The sequence below is a fragment of the Scyliorhinus canicula genome, chromosome 1 (genome assembly GCF_902713615.1).
Source record: "Scyliorhinus canicula chromosome 1, sScyCan1.1, whole genome shotgun sequence".
NCBI classification, from domain to species: domain Eukaryota; kingdom Metazoa; phylum Chordata; class Chondrichthyes; order Carcharhiniformes; family Scyliorhinidae; genus Scyliorhinus; species Scyliorhinus canicula.
The window spans coordinates 162,990,555-163,016,941 of NC_052146.1; the positions used below are offsets into that span (position 1 = coordinate 162,990,555).

Sequence of the window (26,387 nt, forward strand, 5' to 3'; positions counted from 1 at the left end):
GGGTCTAGACCTCGAGGGTGGGTGTACTCTCAAGCAGCCTGTGTTGCAGCTCTGCCTCCTCGGTGTGTGGGGCTGGAGGTGGGACTCCCAGGCAAAGGGGGGGGGGGTCAGATAGGCTGGACATCCCCATGGTCCCCTGGGTGGAGAATCCCTGGGGTGCCCTCCTGTCAATCCTCTTGGCTTCAAGGCGACAAGCGGCCCCTGTTTTCCAGGAGTGAGATCCTGGGGCCCGCTAGTGCCTGCACCATGCAGTTGAAGCCCTGCACCAAGGAGCTCATGCCCTCAGCCATGTAGGTCATTAGCTGAACCATGGAGCGGACATCCACCGCCAAGGAGTGGATGGCCTGCACCAAGGTCTCCACTGCAAATGCCACCCTTACAATGTCAGCCTGGTTGCTTTGCAATGATGGCACCATCTCAGTTAGAAGGCGATTGGGCTTCCCCCAGTCAGCCTTGCAGTCCAATGGGGGATACGGTCATCCTTTCCTGATTCTCGAGACTTTGCCTTTGCAGTTCCTGCAGCTCTGGGACGACCAGGCCCAGGGTCACGTCATCAGCTGGGGACTCAGCAGTGCCCTGGGCTCCAGCATCCCTCTGAGTGCCAGTTCCCTGGGACGTCCCTGCCTCCACCTGCTGCAGATCTTCAGCTGTGAGGTGCTCACCAGTGAGTGACCAGAAAGCTGCCTAAAAGTTAGTCCTACCGAGGTGTGAGTATCTTTGCTGGTGGAGGGTGACAGATGCGACGCTTCTTCAATGGTTATATCAGAGAAGTTTCTTTCAGAGCTGCTCTGGATCTGGTGATTCCATGGGGCACGAGGATGCTCTTCTGTTTGCCCTCCATTAGTATATCACTGGGGATAAATGATGCAAGATGTTTACTCATGTGAGGCTTGAAGAATGACTGTTTGTCCTGAGGGTTCTCTATGTTCCTCACTGCCCCCACTTCCCCATCTGCACAGCCACACTCCAGCTCCTCCCTGACCAGCTCAAGGGATTCCAGGACTCCCACATGAGTCAACGAGGCTGCACCATCTCACGTCGGTTGTGCTAAAGTTGGTTCTACGCAGATATAGATGGGCGGTTGTAGGCGCAAACCTGCCAGTTCAGATGGTTGAGAAGTAACAAAAATGGCATACTCCTGTATGGGGCTGGGGTGGGAGCAAGGATATGAGTAACAGAATTAAGACTGGGGGAGGCAGCTTGGAGGGTGGGGGAGATTGCCTCGTCACCAGTGGGCAATGCGCAAGGTGGCTGGATGAAAAATCACCTTGGAGGTGTGAGAAGTGAGTGAGGGGATGCAGTGAGAGACTGAAGATGGCAAACCTCCGCTGGAAAAACAGGTCATTCACCTTCTTCCTGCACTGCTGCCCCATCCTCTTCAGGAGGGAGCTGGCACTTACCCAGGTAGTGCTGATGACCCTCCTGGTGGGCCGCCTCCTGGATTGCGGGTGAACTACAACCCCGCCTCTGCTGCGTCTGGTCAGAGCTCCGTGAAACGCAGTGCTGGCTTCCGTGCTGGCACCCATGGACTGGATCTGGAACAAGTGCTGGGGAGGCGTTTACTTGGAGCCCCCCAGTATTACATTGCCCCGGAATGAGCAAATGAGTAGGAAGAAACCAAGATCACAGCGTGGGAGATAAACCTTTCTGGGCTGCACGGTAGTACAAGTGGATAGCACTGTGGCTTCACAGCGCCAGGGTCCCAGGTTCGATTCCCTGCTGGGTCACTGTCTGTGCGGAGTCTGCACGTTCTCCCCGTGACTGCGTGGGTTTCCTCCGGGTGCTCCGGTTTCCTCCCACAATCCAAAGACGTGCAGGTTTGGTAGATTGGCCGTGATAAATTGCCCATAGTGACCAAAAAGGTGAGGAGGGGTTATTGGGTTACGGGGATAGGGTGGAAGTAAGGGCTTAAGTGGGTTGGTGCAGACTCGATGGGCCGAATGACCTCCTTCTGCACTGTATATTCTATGTTCCCATGTTGTTCCTAAGTGGCGAACGATTCCATGGGTCATCCTGGCGACACTCCCGGTTTTCTTGCCAGAACTGACACTTTGCCATTTTTTGATAAGATTCCGTCCACAATCTTTGCTACCTAATTGAATAATTCTTGACTTGGTTAACCAACCTTTTCCTTCCCTCTCCAATATGCTGACAAGTAACAGAAATGTTCCAAGTTTTTAATATCCTGCCTGTGATTTTCCAGCTTGTCTCAGTGTTTGAAAGAATGGGTTGGCAACTTTAGCTCTGTTCCTGGCAGATTTTCACTCTCAAAAGCTTCTCCAGTTCCTCTTTCACTCCTGTTGCAGGCTGCGTTTTGAAAGCAGATCAGATTAGGGAGCAGAGAGTGGCGGAGTGGCTACTCCGCATCGCCTGGTGTTGCAGATTCGCTTATGAAAATCACTTATTGTCACAAGTAGGCTTCAAATGAAGTTACTGTGAAAAGCCCCTAGTCGCCACATTCCGGCGCCTTCCCGTAACAGCCTCTCCGAACAGGCGCCGGAATGTGGCGACTGGGGGCTTTTCACAGTAACTTAATTTGAAGCCTACTTGTGACAATAAGCGATTTTCATTTCAGATTCCACGCCACAATCCTGTCACAAAACCGCTTTTGGAGAGGCCAGTTGGGGCTGGATTGGCTGCCCATTGGCAAGTGGTGGGTAACCTATTCGGACCAATGGGGGGAGGGGGGGGGGGGGTTATTGAGGGCCAGTTAGTGATTGACTGAACAAGGGGCATTCTCCATCTGCACTAGCTATGCTCGTTGGGCCACAGTTGCGGCCCGTTGTGGGGTTGCCCCTCCACGATCAAGGCCAGGCATCGGTGGCCATTTTAAATAAAAAATAAAGGTGACTTCCATGTTGAGGTACTCTCTCTTTCCATCACAAATCTGCAGCTCTCATCTCAACTATTGGCAGTGCCAATATGTCAGGGTTGGAGAGCGTCCCATTGGTTCTCCAGCATCAGGTGACTGCTAACCCCCCCCCCCCCCCCCCTTCGCCGTCATGAATTGGCCTGATTCTTTAAAAATCTGGGCGGGCATGTCTGAAACAGGTGACCGGGTCATCGGATTCCAATCTCAAAATTGAAAATCCTATGGCCATAGTGTCTGCTCTATCCTGCAGGAAGGGTCTCAGTCTGGGTCACTCTTCATTCATTCCATTTCAGGGATCCAATGCCGGAAGGAAAGTATCTGTTGGAGTTGGCAGCCGGCCAGTTTATTTAATGGTTGCCACATGGAGTGTTGGCTGAATTCCCAGAGTCCCCCAGTTCAAAAACTGTTTTGGTTTGAAATTCATCCTGTTTGCTGCAAGATCTCCTGACAGCACACTGCTGCATTACATGAACACGTGTCTCTGAAGTGCCGTGTTACAACGCAAATCCCTCGATTTGCTGATAATCCACGTTATATATCTAAATGGAGCAGTTAATTGGATTCGGCACTGTTATGAGGCCTCGAAGGGAACCTTGGGCCAACGTGTCGCCCACGTAGCAACTGAGCTTGACCACTGCAGTCAGACGATTTGTTTTGATTTTGATAAACACAAAGTTAAGAGAATGTAGAGAAAAAACACTTGAATTCTGCACTACAGATGTTGCTGAGGACAGACTGAGTAAACCGAGAGAAGGAAATAAAGATAAAAAGGGTTGAACAAACTGCAGTCTTTGTTGTATTTACGTAAGTAGCAGGACACAGGCCATACACAACCAGACATATGGGGCGCGATTCTCCCCAAAGGCGGGTCATGAAGGCTGCCACGAAAACAGCCGTGTTTCACGGCAGCCTCCGAGCCCCCGCCCGGGACCCGATTCTGCTCCCCGGTCGGGGCTAGCATCGCGCCAAAGTTAGCGACGGCTGACGCGTATGATGACGTCAGCCGCGCATGCGCGGATTGGACGACTCCAACCCGCGCATGCGCGGATGACGTCATCATGCATATGCGTGAAACCCGCGCATGCGCGGGCCGTTATGCCCCTCAGAAGCCCCGCGGCAGGATCCATCGGGGCTGCGGAGTAAGAAGGAGTGCGTGGGGTAAGTACCCGCTGCCCGCGATCGGTGCCCACCGATCACGGGCCCATGGCACCTTTGGCACGGCCGTGGTGCGTGCCAATCGGTGCCATGGTTCCCCAGAACGGCACTTTACGGCCGTTTTTACAAACGGTGAGAGCAGGTGTGTTTTTAGTTCGTAAAAACGGGCGTAAAGGCCTTGGAAATCGGCCCATCGGCCAGGGGAGAATCGCTGCTCGCCGTAAAAAAACGTCGGGCAGCGATTCGTGTCGGGGGGCGGCCATGAGGGGGGGGGGGGGGGGAATAGCGGGAGGGCGTCGGACCAGCGTGGGCGTAAAAATTTGCACCGCCCGCTATTCTCCGATGCGTTGTGAGTGCGGAGAATCGCGCCCATGAGATCTTTCAATACTCAGACTACTTGCTGAAAGAGCAGCAAGATCCCAAACTCAAAATCAGATCACAACTCAACATATTTAGAGTGGAAAGGGTGCAGAGGAGATTTACCAGGATGTTGCCTGGAGTGGAGAGTGTTAGTTGTGAACAGAGATTGGATCAACTGGGTTTGTTTTCCTTGAAGCAGAGGAGACTGAGGGGGTCATGATTGAGATGCATGAAATACATTGGCATGACCCCGTAGAACAGTGGTTAGCACTGTTGCTTCATAGCACCAGGGACCCGGGTTCGATTCCCAGCTTGGGTCACTGTCTGTGCAGAGTCGGCATGCTCCCCTGTCTGCGTGGGTTTGCTCCAGGTGCTCCGGTTTCCTCCCACAAGTCCCGAAAGACGTGCTGTTTGGTGAATAGGACATTCTGAATTCTCCCTCAGTTGTACCCGTGCAGGTGCCAGAGTTTTGCGACTAGGGGCTTTTCACAATGAGTGTTATTGTTCATTGCAGTTTTAATATAAGCCTACTTGTGACACTGATAAAGATTATTATTATTATTATTAAATCATGAGGGGCATAGATAAAGTAGACAGGAAGAAACCTTTCCCCTTGGTGGGGGGAATCAATGACCAAGGAACATAGATTTAAGTTAAGGGCAGGAGGTTTAGAGGGGATATGAGGACTGATTTTACCCAGAGGGTGGTGGGAGTTTGGAATTCGCTGCCTGAAAGGGTGGTGGAGGCAGAAACCCTCATAACACTTAAGAAGTATTCAGATGTGCACTTGCGATCCAAGGTACACAAGGTTTGGCCGTATGCTGGGAACGGGATTAGAATAGTGGCTGAAGGCTGTATGATTCCATGACTCTATTTACAGTGCAGAAGGAGGCCATTCTGGCAATCGAGTCTGCACACTCTCTCTGAAACAGCGTTCTACCTTGGCCCACTCCCCCGCCCTATCTCCGCGCATTGATCATGGCCAATCTACCTAACCTGCACATCTTTGGACTGTGGGAGGAAACCCACGCAGACACAGGGAGAACGTGCAGACTCCGCAGACAGTCACCCAAGGGCGGAATCGAACCCGGGTCCCTGCCGCTGTGAGGCAACAGTGCGAACCAATTGTGCTGCCGTGCTGTTAGCTGAAAGGTTAGCTGAACTGAGGCTGAGCAGTAGTAGGGTGACGATATAACTGTCTTTCAGAAAGTGAAAGAAAACTGTGGTTCCAGCTCCTCACAAGTGTGATTAGTAGCAAGGCACAACCATGAGAGCCACATGATTGACCAGTCCAGTCAGAAAATGGTGGTGTTTGTTAGACACTGCACAGGTTCCAGTGGGGCTCGGACAGAGCATGCCCGACTCATGAAGGATGGAGAGATGGGAATGATTAGAGCTGTTCCCCTTCGAGGCCTTTCAGATTGAGTCAGTTAGGATTATGTTCACTGGAGTTTAGGAGAATGAATGGATATCTAATACAGACCTCTAAAATTCTAACAGGACTAGACAGGCTAGATGCAGGAAGGATATTCCTGATAGCGGCGGAGCCCTGAACCAGGAATCACAGGGTAAGCCATTTAGGACTGAGATGAGTACAAATTTCTGTACCCAGAGAGTAGTGAGCATGTGGAAAGTAGCTGAGGCCAAAACAACATGGGTGGGACGGGGCTGGTTTAGCTCACCAGGCTAAATCGCTGGCTTTTAAAGCAGACCAAGCAGGCCAGCAGCACGGTTCGATTCCCGTACCAGCCTCCCCGGACAGGTGCCGGAATGTGGCGACTAGGGGCTTTTCACAGTAACTTCATTGAAGCCTACTCGTGACAATAAGCGATTATCATTATCATTCTCCATCGGCCGACAATGCCACCACCTTCTGGGTCTGTGCCATATCAGCCAGTGACTGCGCCATCTCCCTCTGGGACTGGGTTACCTCCCGCTATGTCTGCGTCATGTCAGCCAGAGCCTGGGCAATATTGCCCACGCTCTCAGCCATGCCCCGCTGTGACTGGGCCACGCTGAAAAGCGCCTCTGCAATGTCCAGGTTGCTCTGGCACATGGCTACCTGTGAGAGGGAAGCCCTGTCCAGGGCCCGGGTCACCACCTGCACAGAATGCCCCAGGCCTTGGACATACTGATCCATAGCCAAAACCCTTGCCCCAAGGCCTCCCCCACGGACACTACCCATGCGGTGTTGGCCTGGGTGGCACGCGTGGCCTACACCACCACCTGCTGCTCCTGTATGCCGTTGGACTTCTCCACCTGCCCCTGCAGGTGCTGGATGCTCGCCGACAGCCCCTCATTTTGTCCCTGGCACTGCGACTGCATCTCCACGATCGATGGGACTGTCTGGACAGCAGCTAGTCCCTGGGGCCAGCCTGCCATCTGACCTGCTGCCCCCTCGGGAGTTCCTACCTGCTGTACCGGAGCACATGTGTGGTGCGCACTAGAGAGTACACTTTTCACTAAAGTGCCCAACCCAGGTGAGTGTCCCTCCAGGTGGGTTTCGGGAGGAGGGGGCGGTGGGGTTACGGGTGTGTGAGTCGGGAGCTGATGCCTGGGGTACAGTGCTGCCTACTCACCCGGCAGCTCTGAGGAAAACGTGCAGTTTCTTGTGACACAGCTGGCCAGTCCGGACGGTGTTGCTCACGACGTTCATGACCTCTGCCACCTGCGCCCAGGCACAGCTGGCAGCCTCCTTCCCAGGCTGGGGTACAGGGTGGCCCCCTCTCCACGATGACGTCCAGGAGGGTCTCAATCTCAGCATATGTAAAACGGGATACTGCTCGCCTCACTTATATCTTGTTGGCTGGGATTGTGTGTATGTGGGGAGTGCAGTGTGTATATGCCGCTGCAGATTTTCAGCCTCCTGAGTGTCAATCGCAAATCTGACAAATCCAACACCGTTTCTCATTGGAATCGATTGTGTTCCATGGGGTGCCGGTACCAGCCCCTTAACGGTCACTGAATCAGTCCAGATGCGGGGCCAGTTTTGGGGTCGGCAAAATCATGAGAGGTATAGACAGGGTGGATAGCAAGAAGCTTTTTCCCAGAGTGGGGACTCAATTACTAGGGGTCACGGGTTCAAGGTGAGAGGGAAAAGTTTAAGGGAATGTGCGTGGAAAGTTCTTTTCGCAGAGGGTGGTGGGTGCCTGGAACGCATTGCCGGCAGAGGTGGTAGAGGCGAGCACGATAGCATCATTTAAGATGTGTCTGGACAGATACATGAATGGGCAGGGAGCAGAGGGATACAGATGCTTAGAAAATAGGTAACAGTTTTAGATAGAGGATCTGGATCAGCGCGGGCCATGAGGGCCGAAGAGCCTGCATCTGTGCTGTAATTTTTCTTTGTTCTTTGTTCCTATACCGGCTGAGGTTATTCATGAAGGCCCTGCCTTCTGAACCTTGCCCCTAGCCTGAGGTGTGATGATCCTCAGGTTAAATTGCCACCAATCAGCTCTCCCCCTCAAAGGGGAAAGCAGTCTATGGGTCATCTTGGCCTATGCTGATAGATATAGAGTAAACTCTCTCTGCACTGTCCACATCAACACTCACTGGACAGGTACAGCACAGGGATGGAGACAGAGTAAAGCTCCCTCTATATAGTCCTCATCAAACTGTCCCAGGAAAGGTGCAGCAAGGGGGTTAGATAGAGAGTAAGGCTCCATCCAAAGTGTTCCCATCAAACACTCCCAGGATAGGTACAGCACGGGGTCAGATAGAGAGTAAAGATCCCTCTACACTGTCCCCATCAAACATACCCAGGAGAGGTACAGCACGGGGTGAGATACAGAGTAACGCTCCCTCTACACTTTCCCCATAAACACTCCCAGGACAGGTACAACACGGGGTTAGATACAGAGTAAAGCTCCCTCTACACTGTCCCCATCAAACACTCCCAGGACAGATAACAGCACAGGGTGAGATACAGAGTAACACTCCCTCTACACTTTCCCCATGAACACTCCCAGGACAGGTAGAGCACAGGGTTAGATACAAAGTAAAGCTCCCTCTACACTGTCCCCATAAACACTCCCAGGACAGGTACAGCACAGGGTTAGATGGAGAGTAAAGATCCCTCTACACTGTCCCCATCAAACATACTCAGGACAGGTAACAGCACAGGGTTAGATACAGAATAAAGCTCCCTCTACACTGTCCCCATAAACACTCCCAGGGCAGATACAGCACGGGGTTAGATACAGAGTAAAGCTCCCTCTACACTGTCCCCATACACACTCCCAGGACAGGTACAGCACGGGGTTAGATAGAGAGTAAAGCTCCCTCTACACTGTCCCCACCAAACACTCCCAGGACAGGTACAGGATGCGGTTAGATACAGGGTAAAGCTCCTTCTACACTGTCCCCATCAAACACTCCCAGGACAGGTAACAGCACGGGGTTAGATACAGAGTAAAGCTCCCTCGACACTGTCCTCATTAAACACTCCCAGGACAGGTACAGCACAGGGTTAGATACAGAGTAAAGCTCCCTCTACACTGTCCCCATCAAACACTCCCAGGACAGATACAGCACGGGGTTAGATACAGAGTAAAGCTCCCTCTACACTGCCCCTCCTCCACTCTATGAGTAACAGTACAGTGTCAGGTCTGAAGTCAGCTGCTTTCTCTCCCCCACCCTTTTTTGATAATGAAGGGCCACAAACAATTCTTCAATCTGCTGGCAATGAGCCTTGGAAGATTTTTACTCGTAAATATTTAATTTCCGCATCTCTTGGAATATTAAACATGAAGCACTCTGTGCCAAAGTGGTATTAATGAGTCCAATGTTTGACATTGGTTTATAATTGTTCTCTGAATAATCTGCTTTAAATAATTAGCATTTGATGCATTTTCCAGTCTACTCTGCAATGCAACTAAGCTGTGGTTCATGTCTGTTTGAGTCCATTACTGAAATGTTACTGTGAGGGCTTGGAGCAAGAAGCACGGTGATTACTGTTCATTACCTTGTCTCTGGCAATCCCACTGGCTTCCTGGAAGAAATTAATGGAGAAAAGCAGAATTACTCCCATTTTAGAAAACGATATTTGTCCAGCTTCCACACCCACTCTACCGCAGCTAGTGCCTCTGCCGGAGGATCAGTTCCACCATCACGGCCCCAGCTCTCTACTCCCTCACTCATTCACCTGCAAGGTAATGCGTCTTCAACTAAGGAGACATTGCAGCCTAATGTAATCCCACTTTACCCAACATGAACCTTCTGTGGACTATAAACAGGAGCGAAGCGCCGTCTGATATTCCTCCGCTGAGCTCAATGCTTTAAGACTGGATCTGTCACCCAACCTGCCGAGCTGGTTGAGGTCATCTAACTCAATGGGATTGAGGAAACACACTTGGCACCTCCCCACTGTGGTTCCTTTATCTAGGAGGCCACTGAAAAACTTAAATCCAAAAGCAATTTGGTCCTTCCTCTATATTTCTGAGCATTCCCTATATTATCAAAGAAATGACCAGCATGTATATTCTTGTAAGCACCTCCAAGTGGCCTATTGAAGCTGAAATCACCCAGAAACAGTTCCTGTCTGCAGGACAAAGGGATCCAGGCAGTGGTGTCAAGCACATTAGGGAGCAAAGCATTTAAATACAACATGAGAATCGACTGGAGCAACGGAGCAGAGAGCTCACATGGACATCAAACGAGTAAGTTTAGCAGAAACTTTCAGGTAGGAAAGATGTCAAATAGCATAGAAGGGGGAGTTACTCCATGGTGAAAATCTAGAGACAGTGGATAGTCAACAACACTGGATGGTCCATGTATGTGGACTATTAAAAATTCAAGAACAGGTACAGAAAGTAATCAAATAGGATGTTGGTCCAGAGGATAAGGGATAGGAGTCCTCGCTGGGATTTCCCAGCCCTTTGCACCAGGGGGATCTTCCAGTCCTTTTTAAAAATTCTTTCAAAAGATGTGGGTGTTGCTGGCTGAGTCAGCATTTGTTGCCTGTCTCTGATTGCCCTCGAAGTGAATGGCTTGTTTGGCCATTTCATTGGGCAGTTAAGAGTCAACCACATTGTTTTTGTTCAATCCATAGAATTCATATATTAAGAAGGAGACCATCTGGACCAACAAATCTGCACTGACCCTCCAAAGAGCACCCTACCTAGGCCCACTCCCCCGCCCTATCACCCTAACTTCACTTAGCCCTCACATCTTTGGACATTAAGGGACAATTTGGCATGGCCAATCCACCTAACTTAGATATCTTTGGACTGTGGGAAGAAAGTGGTACACTGGGAGGAAACTCAAGCAGAGAATGTGCAACCTCCATACTGACAGTCACCCAAGGCTAGAATGGAACTGGGGCCCTGGTGCTGTGAAGCAGCAGTGCTAACCACTGTGCCAAGGTAGGCCAGACTGGGTAAAGGTGGCAGATTTCCTCCCCTGGAGTTCATGAGTGAACAAGATGGATTTTTTTCAACAATCAACATAGTCATCATTTGTTTTTTTGAATCCAGAGCTCGACCCCAACCTCAGGTTCACTGGCAGCGGGATGGGCGAGCCACGGAAATTGCCACTGCTTTTGACGGGACTGGAGGATCATTGGAGAGCAGATCTCCGTGGGCCTTAACATAGACACATCTTCATTCCAAAGCAGACCCAGTAATCAGCAAGGATGGCGAAAAGCAATGAGGCCAACATGTTGATGGCCATGTCGACAATGCAGGTTAGGCACAGGGAACTGGTTTTCTATCAAACACATTTTAAAACCAAACAATCAGGCAGCACAGTAGCATAGTACTATGACTTCACAGTGTCAGGGTCCCAGGTTCAATTCCCAGCTTGAGTCACTGTCTGTGCGGAGTCTGCACATTCTCCCATGTCTGCGTGCTTTTCCTCCGGATGCTCCGGTTTCCTCCCACAAGTCCCGAAAGACATACTATTAGGTAATTTGGACATTCTGAATTCCCCGTCTGTGTACCCGAATAGACGCTGGAATGTGTGACTGGGGGATTTTCACAGTAACTTCATTGCAGAGTTAATGTAAGCCTACTTGGGACAAGAAAGATTATTAAAAAAACAAGGTGTGTCAAAATAACTTCAGCTGAATGTGGTGCATGCCAGTTGCCAGCCATGTGCAACGCATTTAGAACTCCCCTCGACAGTCCATGGTAACCCGTCCTAGGAATGCGTCTGGACCCAATGTCCACACGGACTCAGTTTCTGCACTTGTTTGGTTATCTGGAGAAGTCACCCTGGGCGGGATTCTCCGGTCCCCCAGCCGGCCAATGGGGTCTCCCATTGTGGACACCTCACACCGTCAGGAAACCCGCGGGCTTGAGTGCACTGTCGGCAGGCCGGAGGGTCCTACCGACGGAGAATTCTGCTACCTGTCTTTAACTGCTTCTAGTCCAGGGACAGTGTGGAGAACTGGAGCATCGACTGGCGATTCAACTGGTTTACTGGGTTCTATACCACCATGGGCAACGTAGCCAACTTGTGTTAGCAATTTAGCATGGTGCAATGTGATAGTGCAACTGAGACAAAGGATGTGAACCAATCATCACAAAGCAGTAGGTTATATGGCATTTAGACATTGACAATGATTGTAACAAACACAGAAAGGACACTATAGAAATCAAATAACAAGCAGAGCCTAATATCAACTGGCGGGATGCGAAGTGGATCTTAATCATTAGCAGTTACCATTCTGACTCAGGTAATACCAGAAATACCCAGGCAACACAGCCATACAGTGATTGAACTGCATCGTTGTCAGCAACTAGAACAGAACTCATATACGGTACTCACATTCTGTCCAGATTCCATCTGGATACACGACTTACACTGTAAGAGAGAGATACAACGAGTAGGTGTCAGTCAAGTGAATGGATTCATTGCTCAAACCTATTGATGAACGAAATCCTCGATTCTTACACTGGCATCACCCTCTCCAGACCACATCTATTGTTTTATCCTGAAGGCAACATCTAAATCTCAGGTACAGTACCATAGCCCCCACTGGAGGCCAGTCCTCATGTACCAAAGTGTGTAAGTTTCAGTATACCAACCTCGACAATGGTCTACCAGCCTCGACAATGAGTGTACCAGCCTCGACAGTCAGTGTACCAGCCTCGACAGTCAGTGTACCAGCCTCGACAGTCAGTGTACCAGCCTCGACAGTCGGTGTACCAGCCTCGACAGTCAGTGTACCAGCCTCGACAGTCAGTGTGCCAGCCTCGACAGTCAGTGTACCAGCCTCGACAGTGAGTGTGCCAGCCTCGACAGTGAGTGTACCAGCCTCGACAGTCGGTGTACCAGCCTCGACAGTCAGTGTACCAGCCTCGACAGTCAGTGTGCCAGCCTCGACAGTCAGTGTGCCAGCCTCGACAGTCAGTGTACCAGCCTCGACAGTCAGTGTACCGGCCTCGACAGTCAGTGTGCCAGCCTCGACAGTGAGTGTACCAGCCTCGACAGTCAGTGTACCAGCCTCGACAGTCAGTGTACCGGCCTCGACAGTCAGTGTGCCAGCCTCGACAGTCAGTGTACCAGCCTCGACAGTCAGTGTGTCAGCCTCGACAGTGAGTGTACCAGCCTCGACAGTCAGTGTACCAGCCTCGACAGTCAGTGTACCAGCCTCGACAGTGAGTGTACCAGCCTCGACAGTGAGTGTGCCAGCCTCGACAGTGAGTGTACCAGCCTCGACAGTCAGTGTACCAGCCTCGACAGTCGGTGTACCAGCCTCGATAGTGAGTGTACCGGCCTCGTCAGTGAGTGTACCGGCCTCGACAGTCAGTGTACCAGCCTCGACAGTCAGTGTACCAGCCTCGACAGTCAGTGTACCAGCCTCGATAGTGAGTGTACCGGCCTCGTCAGTGAGTGTACCGGCCTCGACAGTCAGTGTACCAGCCTCGACAGTCAGTGTACCAGCCTCGACAGTGAGTGTACCGGCCTCGTCAGTGAGTGTACCGGCCTCGACAGTCAGTGTACCAGCCTCGACAGTGAGTGTACCAGCCTCGTCAGTGAGTGTACCGGCCTCGACAGTGAGTGTGCCAGCCTCGACAGTGAGTGTACCAGCCTCGACAGTGAGTGTGCCAGCCTCGACAGTCAGTGTACCAGCCTCGACAGTCAGTGTACCAGCCTCGACAGTGAGTGTACCAGCCTCGACAGTGAGTGTACCAGCCTCGTCAGTGAGTGTACCGGCCTCGACAGTCAGTGTACCAGCCTCGACAGTGAGTGTACCAGCCTCGACAGTGAGTGTGCCAGCCTCGACAGTCAGTGTACCAGCCTCGACAGTCAGTGTACCAGCCTCGACAGTCAGTGTACCTGCTCAACAGTGAGTGTACCAGCCTCGACAGTCAGTGTGTTAGCCTCGACAGTGAATGTACCAGCCTCGACAGTCAGTGTACCAGCCTCGACAGTCAGTGTACCAGCCTCGACAGTCAGTGTACCTGCTCAACAGTGAGTGTACCAGCCTCGACAGTCAGTGTACCAGCCTCGACAGTCAGTGTACCAGCCTCGACAGTCAGTGTACCTGCTCAACAGTGAGCGAACGAGCCTGAACAGTGAATGTACCAGCCTCAGCATTAAGTGAAACAACCACGGTGGTGAGTGTACCAGCCTTTGCAGTAAGCGTACCAGCCTCAACACTGACTGTCGGAGCCTGAAATCTGAGAGTACCAATCTCAACATTGAGTATATCAGTCTCAGCAGAGTGTACTAGCCTCGACACTGAGTGTACCAGTGTCAACACTGAGTGTGACAGTCTTGACACTCTGCGTACCAGCGTCAACACTGAGTGTGACAGTCTTGACACTGAGTACACCAGCTTCGACAGTGAATGTACCAAACTCAGCAGTGTGTACCAGCATCAGTACTGAGTGTAACAGCCTTGACATTGAATGTACCAACCTCAGCAAGACATGTACCAGCCTCGGCAAGGAGAGTACCAGATTCAACACTGAGTGTACCAGCCTTGACTGTGAGTGTACCAGCTCCTGACCTGGAGCGTGGGATCACAGAATTCCTCCAGCGAGGAGCTACATCTATCTCTGCAGCTTGCCATTTTTCTGGATCCTTGGTGCCACAACTGGAGCTAGGTCATCTTATTATGAATATTTAGATGCAGACTAATAAGAATAATAACGATGCAGTAATAACTGATCCTTTCCAATATTTATTTTCTTCAGTGATCTTCCTGCTAAATCTCCTGTCTTTTTGACCTTAAGTATTTGCGAAGTGTAACGGTTATACATAGTTTCATAGTTTATACTGGCAGCGAATTCTTGAATACCACTTGTTGTCTTATGTACTCTGGGATAACACAGGCTGCAACTCGATGCAGCTTTGACCAAAAGATACTCCAGACTTTGAAGTAAGTTCAGTGTGATTTATTGAACCATTACCACGGTTCTCTATGAGTTCAACTCTCCTGCTAATCTGGCGATAGTAACTCAGTCTATCTAACCAGAATGCTCTGAGCCACGTGGTGGGTGTGATGCTTCTGATCTGCCCCTGTCCTACTCTCCAAGTGTTGCCTGTGGAAATAGACAGAGCATGTGTGCCCTGTCCTTTTATATGGGTTGTGTAATGCCCCCTTGTGGTAGTGTCACCTCTGGGTGTCTTGACTGCCCATTGGTCGTGTCCTATTCTATGTGTTCGTTAGCTGTATGTCTGCATGTCATGACGTCTCTGATGTTCCCTCTAGTGTTTACTTAGTCTTAGTGTATTTACATTAACCCCTTGTGTATTTGCAGCGATGCATATCACCACACCAGAGTAGCCAGCTCAACCATTAAGAGTCAAACCCACTGCTGTGGGTTTGGTGTCACGCCCAGAGCAAAGTGGATTACACAAACAGATTTCCTTCCCTAAAGAATATTGATGAATCAGATGGGTTTGATCCAGTAGTTTCATGGCCACCATTATTTAATTAACTCAATTTAAATTCTCCACTTGCAATTTGAACTCATGTCTCTGAATCACTAGTCCAGGTCTATGGATTAATAATCAAGTAATATAACCAGCGTGTACCATAGCCATTGCGCCATGTCACTCCACTAGCGATGCTGAGCATGTGGAGTGTAACTTGTTTAAGGGTCCTCCTTTTTAAACCTGGTTTCCCTTGGGTATTCCCTTTATTATCTATTATTCGTTGCTTTTATAACTTTTGTTACAGGACAGTTGCTGGGACTAATGTCTTTCAGGTGGATTGCACTTTTAGTTTAAGAAATGAACTGGACCACCCCTGGCAGATGTGCTAGTTGGTCTGATCTCAAGAACCACTTTCCCCTCGTAAGATGCACTGCTTGGTTTGGTCCCTTGATAACTCATCTTGATGGACTTGGCTAGCAAACAATTAGTTACTTTCAATTGTCAGGACTTAACAGATCCTCAATGCTGATTCCAGAATGTCCCTTACCTTGTGAGGCTGGGTATTTTTGCTTTCAGTTTTGATTTGGACTCAGAGCTGAACAGAACTCTTTTAAATGTCTCTTCCAGAAAGGGAGGATAACTCTCTCTAATACCTCAGCTCCAGATAAACAGAGCAGCTAGTATTTTTCTCTTTATTGAGTTAGTGAGTGTTTAAAGCCTGAAGACAGATCCGGGGGGTACTTTTTGGAGTTCTCCCTCTGTAAGGTTACCAGATCACTGTAAGTCCTTATTGAGGCTGCCTCTCTAGTACTCTGTTTATCTGAGTTGTGCTGTTGGTCAAGTCTTCTAGAATGGGAAGCAAATACAAAATTGAACAGACCTGTCGTGCATCTTCCGTATGAAGGCCTAGGTTAACACAAGTTAAAGTGACTCCCTGGGGGGAATCCCACAGCCTGAGTATCTGGCCTGAATGTTCCAGCCAGATGATCCAAACCAACTGGTAGTTTCAGCACTCTGCATCCTGGGAAGATAGCTGGCTACAATTTTCCCAATATCCGCAACAAGGAAAGTTATCTCTCTTTCTTCCATTTTAATCCCTATCATTTTTACCCTTCCCACTGTGTGCGTCTGTCTTCAGAACAAAGAAAAATTACAGCACAGGAACAGGTCCTCCAGCCTTCCAAGCCTGCGCCAATCCAGATCCTCTATATAAAACTATCGCCTATTTTCTAAGGATCTGTATCCCTCTGCTCCCTGCCCATTCATGTGTCTGTCTAGATGCATCTTAAATTACGCTATCGTGTCCGCCTCTACCACCTCCGCCGGCAATGCGTTCCAGGCACCCAACACCCTCTGCGTAAAGACCTTTCCACGCATATCTCCCTGAAACATTTCCCCTCTCACCTTGAACTCGTGACCCCTAGTAATTGAGTCCCCACTCTGGTAAAAAGCTTCTTGCTATCCACCCTGTCTATACCTCTCATGATTTTGTAGACCTCAATGAGGTCCTCCCCTCAACCTCCGTCTTTCTAATGAAAATAATCCTAATCTACTCAACCTCTCTTCATAGTTAGCGCCCTCCATACCAGGCAACATCCTGGTGAACCTTCTCCAAAGCATCCACATCCTTTTGGTAATGTGGCGACCAGAACTGCATGCAGCATTCCAAATGTGGCCGAACCAAGTCCGATCCAACTGTAACATAACTTGCCAACTCTTGTACGCAATACCCCTTCCGATGAAGGAAAGCATGCTGTATGCCTTCTTGACCACTCTATCAACCTGCGCAGCCACCTTCAGGGTACAATGGACCTGAACGCCCAGATCTCTCTGTAAATCAATTTTCCCCAGGGCTTTTTCATTTACTGTATAGTTTGCTCTTGAATTGGATCTTCCAAAATGCATCACCTGCATTTGTCAGGATTGAACTCCATCTGCCATTTCTCCGCCCAACTCCCCAATCTAACTATATTCTGCTGTATTCTCTGACAGTCCCCTTCACTATCTGCTACTCCACCAATCTTAGTGTCATCTGCAAACTTGCTAATCAGACCACCTATACCTTCCTCCAGATCATTTATGTAGATCACAAACAACAGTGGTCCGAGCACGGATCCCTGTGGAACACCACTAGTCACAGTTCTCCATTTTGAGAAACTCCCTTCCACTACTACTCTCTGTCTCCTGTTGCCCAGCCAGTTCTTTATCCATCTAGCTAGTACACCCTGTACCTCATGAAACTTCACTTTCTCCATCAGCCTACCATGGGGAACTTTATCAAATGCCTTACTGAAGTCCATGTATATGGCATCTACAGCCCTTCCCTCATCAATCAACTTTGTCACTTCCTCAAAGAATTCTATTAAGTTGGTAAGACATGACCTTCCCTGCACAAAACCATGTTGCCGATCACTGATAATCTGATGTCAAGTTCACCAGTCTATAATTACCTGAATTATCCTTGCTACTCTTCTTAAACAAGGGGATAACATTAGCAATTCTCCAGTCCTCCGGTACCTCAGCCGTGTTCAAGGATGCTGCAAAGATATCTGTTAAGACCCCAGCTATTTCTTCTCTCACTTCCCTCAATAACCTGGGATTGATCCCATCCAGACCTGGGGACTTGTCCACCTTAATGCCTTTTAGAATACCCAACACATCCACCCTCCTTATGTCACAGGGCTAAATCGCTGGCATTGAAAACAGACCAAGGCAGGCCAGCAGCAAGGTTCAATTCCAGTAACAGCCTCCTCGAACAGGCGCCGGAATGGTAACTTCATTTGAAGCCTACTTGTGAAAATAAGATATTTTCAAGTTTTTTAATTTTTCTTGTGTGTGTTTGGGTAGAGGTGGGACAATAAAGGAGGTCTGAAGTAATAGCTGGCTGATATTCTGATAATCATCACATATCTTATCTCTATGATATTACAAATAAACATTTTTTTTGTGTTTCACTTCCAAATCTGATGCCTTTAAGTAATTGGAGCAGGATCGCAGAAACCATGGGCGGGATTCTCCAAGCCCGTGGCAGGTCGGGGAATCGGCGGGGACGTGGGAAATTCCTGCCACGCCACTCCGACGCCGGGACGCGATTCACCGGCGACCAGAAAATCAGCGCCAATTGCGCCGCCTGGTTGCCGCGGCACCGGTCGGGGGCCACTGAAAGGGGCCCTCTCAGAGATTCTCCGTGGTCAACTGGCCGAACCGCTCCCGAGTTCCGCCGAGTCCGGCCAGCATGGTTCCAACCTGGTACCACCCAGCGGGAGCTCGGACCCTCGGCCTCGGTGGCCGTCCTGTTGGGGGGGGGGGGATCTGACTCCGGAGGAAGGGGGGGGGGGGCCTCCACAGGGCCCAGGCCTGCGATCGGGAGCTTCCGATTGGCAGGGGCCCGCGATCTGGAGGGGGTCTACCTCCTTCCGCGCAGGCCCGCTGTAGGTATCCGCTATGTTGCATGGCGTCGGCGCGGAGACGGCAACCACGCGTATGCGCTGGCGCGGAGACGGCTGTCGCACTCATGTGACAGCGCGGAGACAGTTGTCACGTGCATGCGCCGGCGCAGAGACAGATATCGCGTGCATGTGCGAACCCGTGCTGGCTGTGCAGAGCCGCCTTTCACCACAGGAGCAGCGCACAGCATTCCGTCGCCGTGCTGGTTCCCTGAACTGCTGGACCAGGAGACTGATGGTGGTTGATGCCAGCGTACACTACTCCAGTGTTTAGGCTGGCGTCAACACTTGCCTGGAATTTTGGAGAATCTCGGCACAGATCTAAATTATTGGTTTATTTACTTGTGTTGGAACTCTGGGGCCTATGCGGCTGGAATTGACTGCACATTACCCCAGGGTGTTATAACATTTGGGTGCCAACATCCTGGCTTTCTTTGAAGTGAAGAGGTGAATCTTCCTCCTCCAGTTATACCCTGCCCCATTCCAGATTCAGGCTGCGTTTAGATATTATTGCTAAGTCGACTTATGCGAAGAGGGGGCAAGTAGAGTGGGAATGTAAAGAAATAAATTAGCAACATCAAAACCGTTGAGGAACAATGAAACAATACAGAATTACAAGACTCACCTCTTCAGCATTCTCTCCTTCTTGTCCAGCTTGACCAGCCTGCAAAGAAACAATATCTAATCTGAGCTTTCAGATTTGAATTGAGACCAACAGCTCTTAGCTTCTTATTCATTTCCTGCACCCGCCAACCTAATCATTTAGTCAACATGGATACCTGGCAGTCATCTGGACACCCAAACAGTTTGAGAGTCTTCCAGGTCAGCCTGTTGTCAAGGAAGTAATTGTCGTGCTGAAGATGCAGAAGGAGAATTAAATGCGTGTGTGCCGAGCACCCATGGGTGGCACAATGGTTAGTACCGCTGCCTCACAGCACCAGGAACATGGGTTCAATTCCGGCTTTGAGTGACTGTCTGGGTTGAGTTTGCACTTTCTCCCCGTGTCTGCGTGGATTTCCTCCGCGTGCACCAGTTTACCCCACAGTCCCAAGGATGTGCAGGTTAGATGGATTGACCTCGTAGATAAATTACCTCGTAGTGTACAGGGATGTGCAGGTTAGGTTGCGAGGTTATGGGGATAAGACGGGGTGGACATGGGGAGTGTGCGCTTCAGAAGGTCCTGCAAGCACGATGGGCCAAATGCCCTTCTTCTGTACTGTAAGGACTCTGTGATTCTAACTCCCAGACAACACAATGAGTTTGGGTGACAATCTTGTCCAACCGTCTATAGTGTGTGGGGACTGGTGCGTGAAATGTACCAATACTAATCTCACACAGTTTGAAAACCACATGTTGATTTACTTCAATCTCTGAGGTATCACTTATGGGTCACTCTAACCTTTCAGACAGAAGGTCAAGGCTTCACGAATACAAAATCTGTGTTTGCCATCCTTGTCTAACATTGAGGGTACTGCCATATTTTGGATGAGGCTTAAGTCTGGCTATTAGCTAAGAAAATCGGAGAAAAGATTCCAAAGAATTTCCGATTGATTAATCAAGAATCTTTACAGCTGGTGGAGGAGGGCGGGGTTCCATGAAGATGGACATGTTGGGCAATAAATTATGGGAATGTGAGGGCAGGATAATTAGAGGTACGTGCTCACGTGATGAAACCTCCAGGATCACAAGGAGGTAGAGTTGGTCATTGCAATAACCCCAACAAGCCAGGCTTCATACCAAACGCTTGTATCTTCGAACAATGTAATCCACAAACCCCACGAGGAGATCGATCGACGATCCCTGTGTCCTTTGTGGTGGTCATCACTGTTATGAAACCCTGGGCTAGAAAGCTGTCAACTCCAGCCCCATTTGACCCAAACTCTCAACATAATTGAAATTATCCATTAATTCCAGGAAAATACCCAATCGCTTTGGCTGCCCAATAACTATAATCACCAGGTTTGCAAATTTAAACATAATTAATACTTGTTAAGAACAATAACTATAATTAAATATGCAGCAAATACAACTGGTTAACTATTATCTAATTCCTAACCCCCCCTCTTTAACTCGCCCTCATCAACACAAACACAAGACAGACAAACACAGAGGGGAGGAATGAATAATAATACGAAAAGTAAAAAGTATCAAAGTCTGTTTCAGATCGGTCTTCCAGTACATCTTTTAGTCTCAGCCTTCTGTTGGAGATTCTTGCTTTCCACCTACAATGGTTCTCACTGTGCATTCATCAGGACCTCAAGACTTCTCTGCAGATTCGGAAACAGCAGGCAGGACACCATTTTGGAGAACGAGAGTGAGCGAGAGAAAGAAACACACAGCTTCTTTTCTCAACATCCAGGAGAGTTGTTCCCTGGGTCCTTTGAAAACATCCAACCTGGTGGGACCCAATCACTGGCTGTTGCCAGGCATAATACGGTCTTCCATCAATCCATTAGCCACCATCCAATTATCTGAACAAAATCCCTCCGATTCTTCAGGTGCCAGAAAGACTTACTTAATCTCTTCAAAATGTAAATCTTCAAAGCACAGTGTACTATTTTGCAACATTTGAGTTCCTCACTTCCTCTACTTGACTTAAACGGATATGTCCATTCACTCATAGAATCCCTTCAGTGCAGAAGGAGACTATTCGGCCCATCGAGTCTACGCCCACCCCTCGAAAGAGCACCCTACCTAAACCCAATCCCTGCTCTAGCCCTGTACCCCCACCCAGCCTTTGGACACTAAAGAGCAATTTATCATGGCCAATCCACCTAGCCTGCACATCTTTGGACTGTGGGAGGAAACCGAAGCACCCAGAGGAAACCCATGCAGCCAAGGGAAGAAACTGCAAACTCCACACAGCCAATCACCCGGGGTTGGAATCAAACCCAGGTCCCTGGAGCTGGGAGGATCCATCGATCAAAATAATATTGACAAAGTAAAAGAAATGGAAAAAAAGAGAATCAACAGGAAGGGTCCTTAATTACTTCCCTCCCTAAAAGGAATAAAACATCAGGGCATTGGCATTTTATTATGAGGTATGAAAGACATAAATCACAAACATATACCTATCCATCCATCCTCATTATATAGGTTTCCCCCCAGTTCCTACCACCAGTTCCCAGTTCTGAGAAGATCTAATGTGGTTCCACTATTTAAGAAGGGTTGTAGAGATTTACCAGGGTACTACAGACTAGTGAGTCTCACATCAGTGGTAGGGAAACTATTAGAGAAAGTTCTTGGAGAGGCAAGGTTTGATTAGGAATAGTCAGCATGGCTTTGTCAGAGGAGGTCATAATTCATACTTGTCTTCACCTAAGATAATGATGATTTTTCTTCAACATGCAGATGTGGCATAATCTGTCCTTCTTCCTACAGTCTGGGGTATCTCCTAAGTAAGTTACATTACTCACCCTCCGAACTACCTTGTAGGGGGCCACTGAATTTTGCATTCAGAGGTTCACTCTACAACACCAGCAATACCAGTGCCTCATATCCAGTCTGCAATGTTCTGGAACTGACATGTTTGTCTGCCCACATTTTCATTCTTGTCTCTGAAACCTTTAAATGCTCTTGGGCTACCGGACAAGCTCCTGTGAGTCTTTCCAGAAATGTGGACACATAATCAAATATTGAGGATTTGTCCTGTTGTTTAGAAACTTCTCTTTCTTCAATTTTAATGGACCCCATTTTTCATGGCCGTAAACCAATTCAAATGGGCTGAGCCCAGTAGGTTATTTTGGAGAATCTCTGGTGGCAAATATGAAAATTCCAATCCCTTGTCCCAATCACTTGGATATTCATGGCAATAGGCCCTGATCATGATTTTGAGATGATGTGGAGATGCCGGCGTTGGACTGGGGTGAGCACAGTAAGAAGTCTTACAACACCAGGTTAAAGTCCAACAGGTTTGTTTCAAACACGAGCTTTCGGAGCACGGCTCCTTCTTCAGGTGAATGGAAAGGCTTGTTCCAGAAATGTTTATATAGACACAGTCAGAGATGCCCCGGAATGCGAGCACCTGCAGGCAATCAAATCATCAAAGATGCAGAGAGAGAGGTAACTCCAGGTTAAAGAGGTGTGAATTGTCCCAAGCCAGTTCAGTCGGTTGGCCTCTGCAAGTCCAGGCTTGTTGGTGGGGGCCCACCAACAAGCCTGGACTTGCAGAGGCCAACCGACTGAACTGGCTTGGGACAATTCACACCTCTTTAACCTGGAGTTACCTCTCTCTCTGCATCTTTGATGATTTGATTGCCTGCAGGTGCTCGCATTCCGGGGCATCTCTGACTGTGTCTATATAAACATTTCTGGAACAAGCCTTTCCATTCACCTGAAGAAGGAGCCGTGCTCCGAAAGCTCGTGTTTGAAACAAACCTGTTGGACTTTAACCTGGTGTTGTAAGACTTCTTACCATGATTTTGAGAGTCTAATGATATCTCTCCAAAGCTCCCTGTTTGTAGGTGGCAAGCGGTTGATTTTAATTGTTTGAAACTTAAAAATAATGTCCTAGAAATGTTTTGACATAAAGTTAGAACGCTGGTCAGTTTGTACTTCCAAGGGCAGGCCATAAAATGTGAAAAACTGCATCAACCTTTCCATTACTACATTAGCTATAATTGTTCTCAAAGGTATAGCTTGCGGAAATCAGGTAGTCATGTCCATGATCATAAGAATGTACTGATGCCCTCCCTTCATTTTAGGCAATGGTCCTACCCAATCTACCAAGACCCGCCGAAACAATTCTTCAAATACTGGTATGGGTATTAATGGTGTGGGTTTAATCACATGTTGTGTTTTACCTATTACCTGACAGGTATGGCAGATTCTACAGAATTGCACCACATCCTTATTCAGTCCTGGCCAGGAACAATGTCTGTTGTCTGATGCCTGAGTTTTCTGAAATGTCCTGCCATTGGTATCTCATGAAATAGTTGCAATACTTCCCTCTGATATTTGGGTGGTACCACTATCTGATGAACAACCATCCATGCCTTATCCGCAGGTCTATGAGGATGTCTCCATTTCCTCATCAGAACTCTGTTCTTTGTGTAACAGCACATTTTAGCATGTCCAATCCACCTAACCCGCACATCTTTGGACTGTGGGAGGAAACCGGAGCACCCGGAGGAAACCCACGCACACAGGGGGAGGACGTGCAGACTCCACACAGACAGTGACCCAGCCGGGAATCGAACCTGGGACCCTGGAGCTGTGAAGCATTTATGCTAACCACCATGCCACCCTGCTGCTCACCATCTCACCATCTCACCATCAACCCTGTGTAGACCCCTCAGGATCTTACATGTTTGAATAAGGTCACCCCTGACTCTTCTAAACTCTAAGGAACACAGAGCCAGACTATTTAGTCTCTTCTGACAAGACAACGCTCTAATCCCAGGAATTAGCCTGGCGAATCTCCTTTGGACTGCCTATAATGTTATTACATCCTTTCTTAGGTAAGGGGACCAAAACTGTTTGCAGTATTCCAGGTGAGGCCTCACCAACACCCTGTGAAATTGCAACAAAACTTCCTTATTTTAAAACTCCAACCCTTTTGCAATAAAGGTCAAAATGCCTTTTGGCTTCATAACTATTTGTTGCCTACTAGCTTTTTGTGATTCATGCACTAGAAAACCCAGATCCCTCTGCATTTCACGAACCTGCAGTCTCTCTCCATTTAGATAATAATCTGCCTTTTGATTCCTTGTGCTGAAGTGCATGACCTCACACTTCCTCACATTAAACTCCATTTGCCAGGTTTTCATCCAGTCATCCAATCTCTATATCCCATTGCAGAATCACAATATCCTCATCATAACATGCTCTTCCATCTTTATTCGTATCATCGGCAAATTTGGAACCTTACATTCTGTACCTTCCTCCAAGCCATTAATATAAATAGTGAACAATTGTGGACCAAGAACTCCACTAGTTACAATTTTCCACTCTGAAAAGGACCTATTTATTTCAACTTTGATGGAGTCATCCAAACTGAAAACGTTAGCTCTCATTCTCTCCACAGGTGCTGACGGGCCTGCTAAGATTGTCCAGTATTTTCTATTTTTGTTACTGCATTTATTCCAAGTCTCTGTTTTCTATGAAGGCAACCAGTTTTCCATCCATGGTGACACACTTCCTCCAATTCCATGGGCTTTTACTTTATTCACCAGACCCTTTTGCAGCTTTCCCAAATGATTAGCTATTTCCTCTTTTTTCTTGACTCTAGTGTCTTGCCAATAATTCTTGTTAACTAACTGGCCAATAGTTTGCTGCTTTGCCAGTCTCCCTCACATGTTGCTGCTACCCCCTCACTGAGGTTTAATAGTCACAGATGTTGAACTATCCAGACTAGAGTAACTCCCTGGCTCTCTCTCCAGTTAACAGCCGACATGTGAGCAGCAGTTCTGACTCCATTCCCACCTCGGCAACTATTTTCCATCACAGCTTTCCCAGTTGCACTTCCATGACAATTAATGACCCATAGTTAAAGATCCCACCTGTCTTGGGAGTGTTTGATGGGGACAGTGTAGAGGGAGCTTTACTCTGTATCTAACCCCGTACTGTACCAGTCCTGGGAGTGTTTATGGGGAAAGTGTAGAGGGAGCTTTACTCTGTATCTAACCCTGTGCTGTACCTGTCCTGCGTGTGTTTGATGGGGACAGTGTAGAGGGAGCTTTACTCTGTATCTAACCCCATGCTGCACCTGTCCTTGGAGTGTGTGATGGGGACAGTGTAGAGGGAGATTTACTATGTATCTAATGCATGCTGTACCTGTCCTGCGTGTGTTTAATGGGGACAGTGTAGAGGGAGCTTTACTCTGTATCTAACCCCATGCTGCACCTGTCCTTGGAGTGTGTGATGGGGACAGTGTAGAGGGAGATTTACTCTGTATCTAACCCCATGCTGTACCTGTCCTGGGAGTGTTTGATGGGGTCAGTGGAGAGGGAGCTTTACTCTGTATCTAATCCATGCTGTACCTGTCCTGCATGTGTTTAATGGGGACAGTGTAGAGGGAGCTTTACTCTGTATCTAACCCCATGCCTGTCCTGGGATTGTTTGATGAGGACAGTGAAGAGGGAGCTTTATTCTCTATCTAACCCTGTCCTGTACCTGTCCTGGGAGAGTTTGATGGGGACAATGTAGAGGGAGCTTTACTCCGGATCTAAAACCATGCCGTACATTTCCTGGGTGTGTTTGATGGGGACAGTGTAAAGGGAGCTTTTCTCTGTATCTAACCCCGTGCTGTACCTGTACTGGGAGTGTTTGATGGGGACAGTGTAGACTGTTTTGACCACAATGAGCCTCGTACCAAAATCCTTCACAGTCTGAACTCTGTGAACCGTGACATGTTCATTATTTGAATTTGTTTTCCTCATCCGATATTTATCTTCAAACATTTATCAGACAAGTTGCTGGATAATGAAATCATTGTTATATACTGTAAAGTACTCGGAACTAATTATGATGTGAATGTACATCTGGATTGCCACATGTCCTGCTGTGCTGTAGTCAGAGTCACAATGTACCAGTGCACTATCCACATGGGGAACTGTTAGAAATACACTTGATGTTATTCCAACATTTTAACTACAAAAGTGTGAACACTTTGAATTTCTCAGAACTGGAAGATGTAACATTTTTCTCCGAGCCCTGAAGCTAATTATAATACATTGAACACTGACCCAGCTGAGCTAACTCAATACAAGGGCCTTCCGGTGTGG

At 48.6% G+C, this 26,387-nt stretch overlaps 1 protein-coding gene across 5 annotated transcripts in view; it reads right to left on the bottom strand.

Moving 5' to 3' along the window:
• Positions 1-26,387, bottom strand: part of col16a1 (collagen, type XVI, alpha 1) — a 476,156-nt gene that overhangs the window by 288,711 nt on the left and 161,058 nt on the right. For all 5 annotated transcript variants that reach the window (XM_038801937.1, XM_038801918.1, XM_038801946.1 and 2 more), the window contains exons 9-11: positions 19,289-19,327; positions 12,155-12,190; positions 9,351-9,377 (exon numbers count right to left, since the gene is read on the bottom strand). In XM_038801937.1, coding sequence (XP_038657865.1) covers positions 9,351-9,377; positions 12,155-12,190; positions 19,289-19,327 — 102 coding nt within the window. The remainder of the gene's footprint in view (positions 1-9,350; positions 9,378-12,154; positions 12,191-19,288; positions 19,328-26,387) is intronic.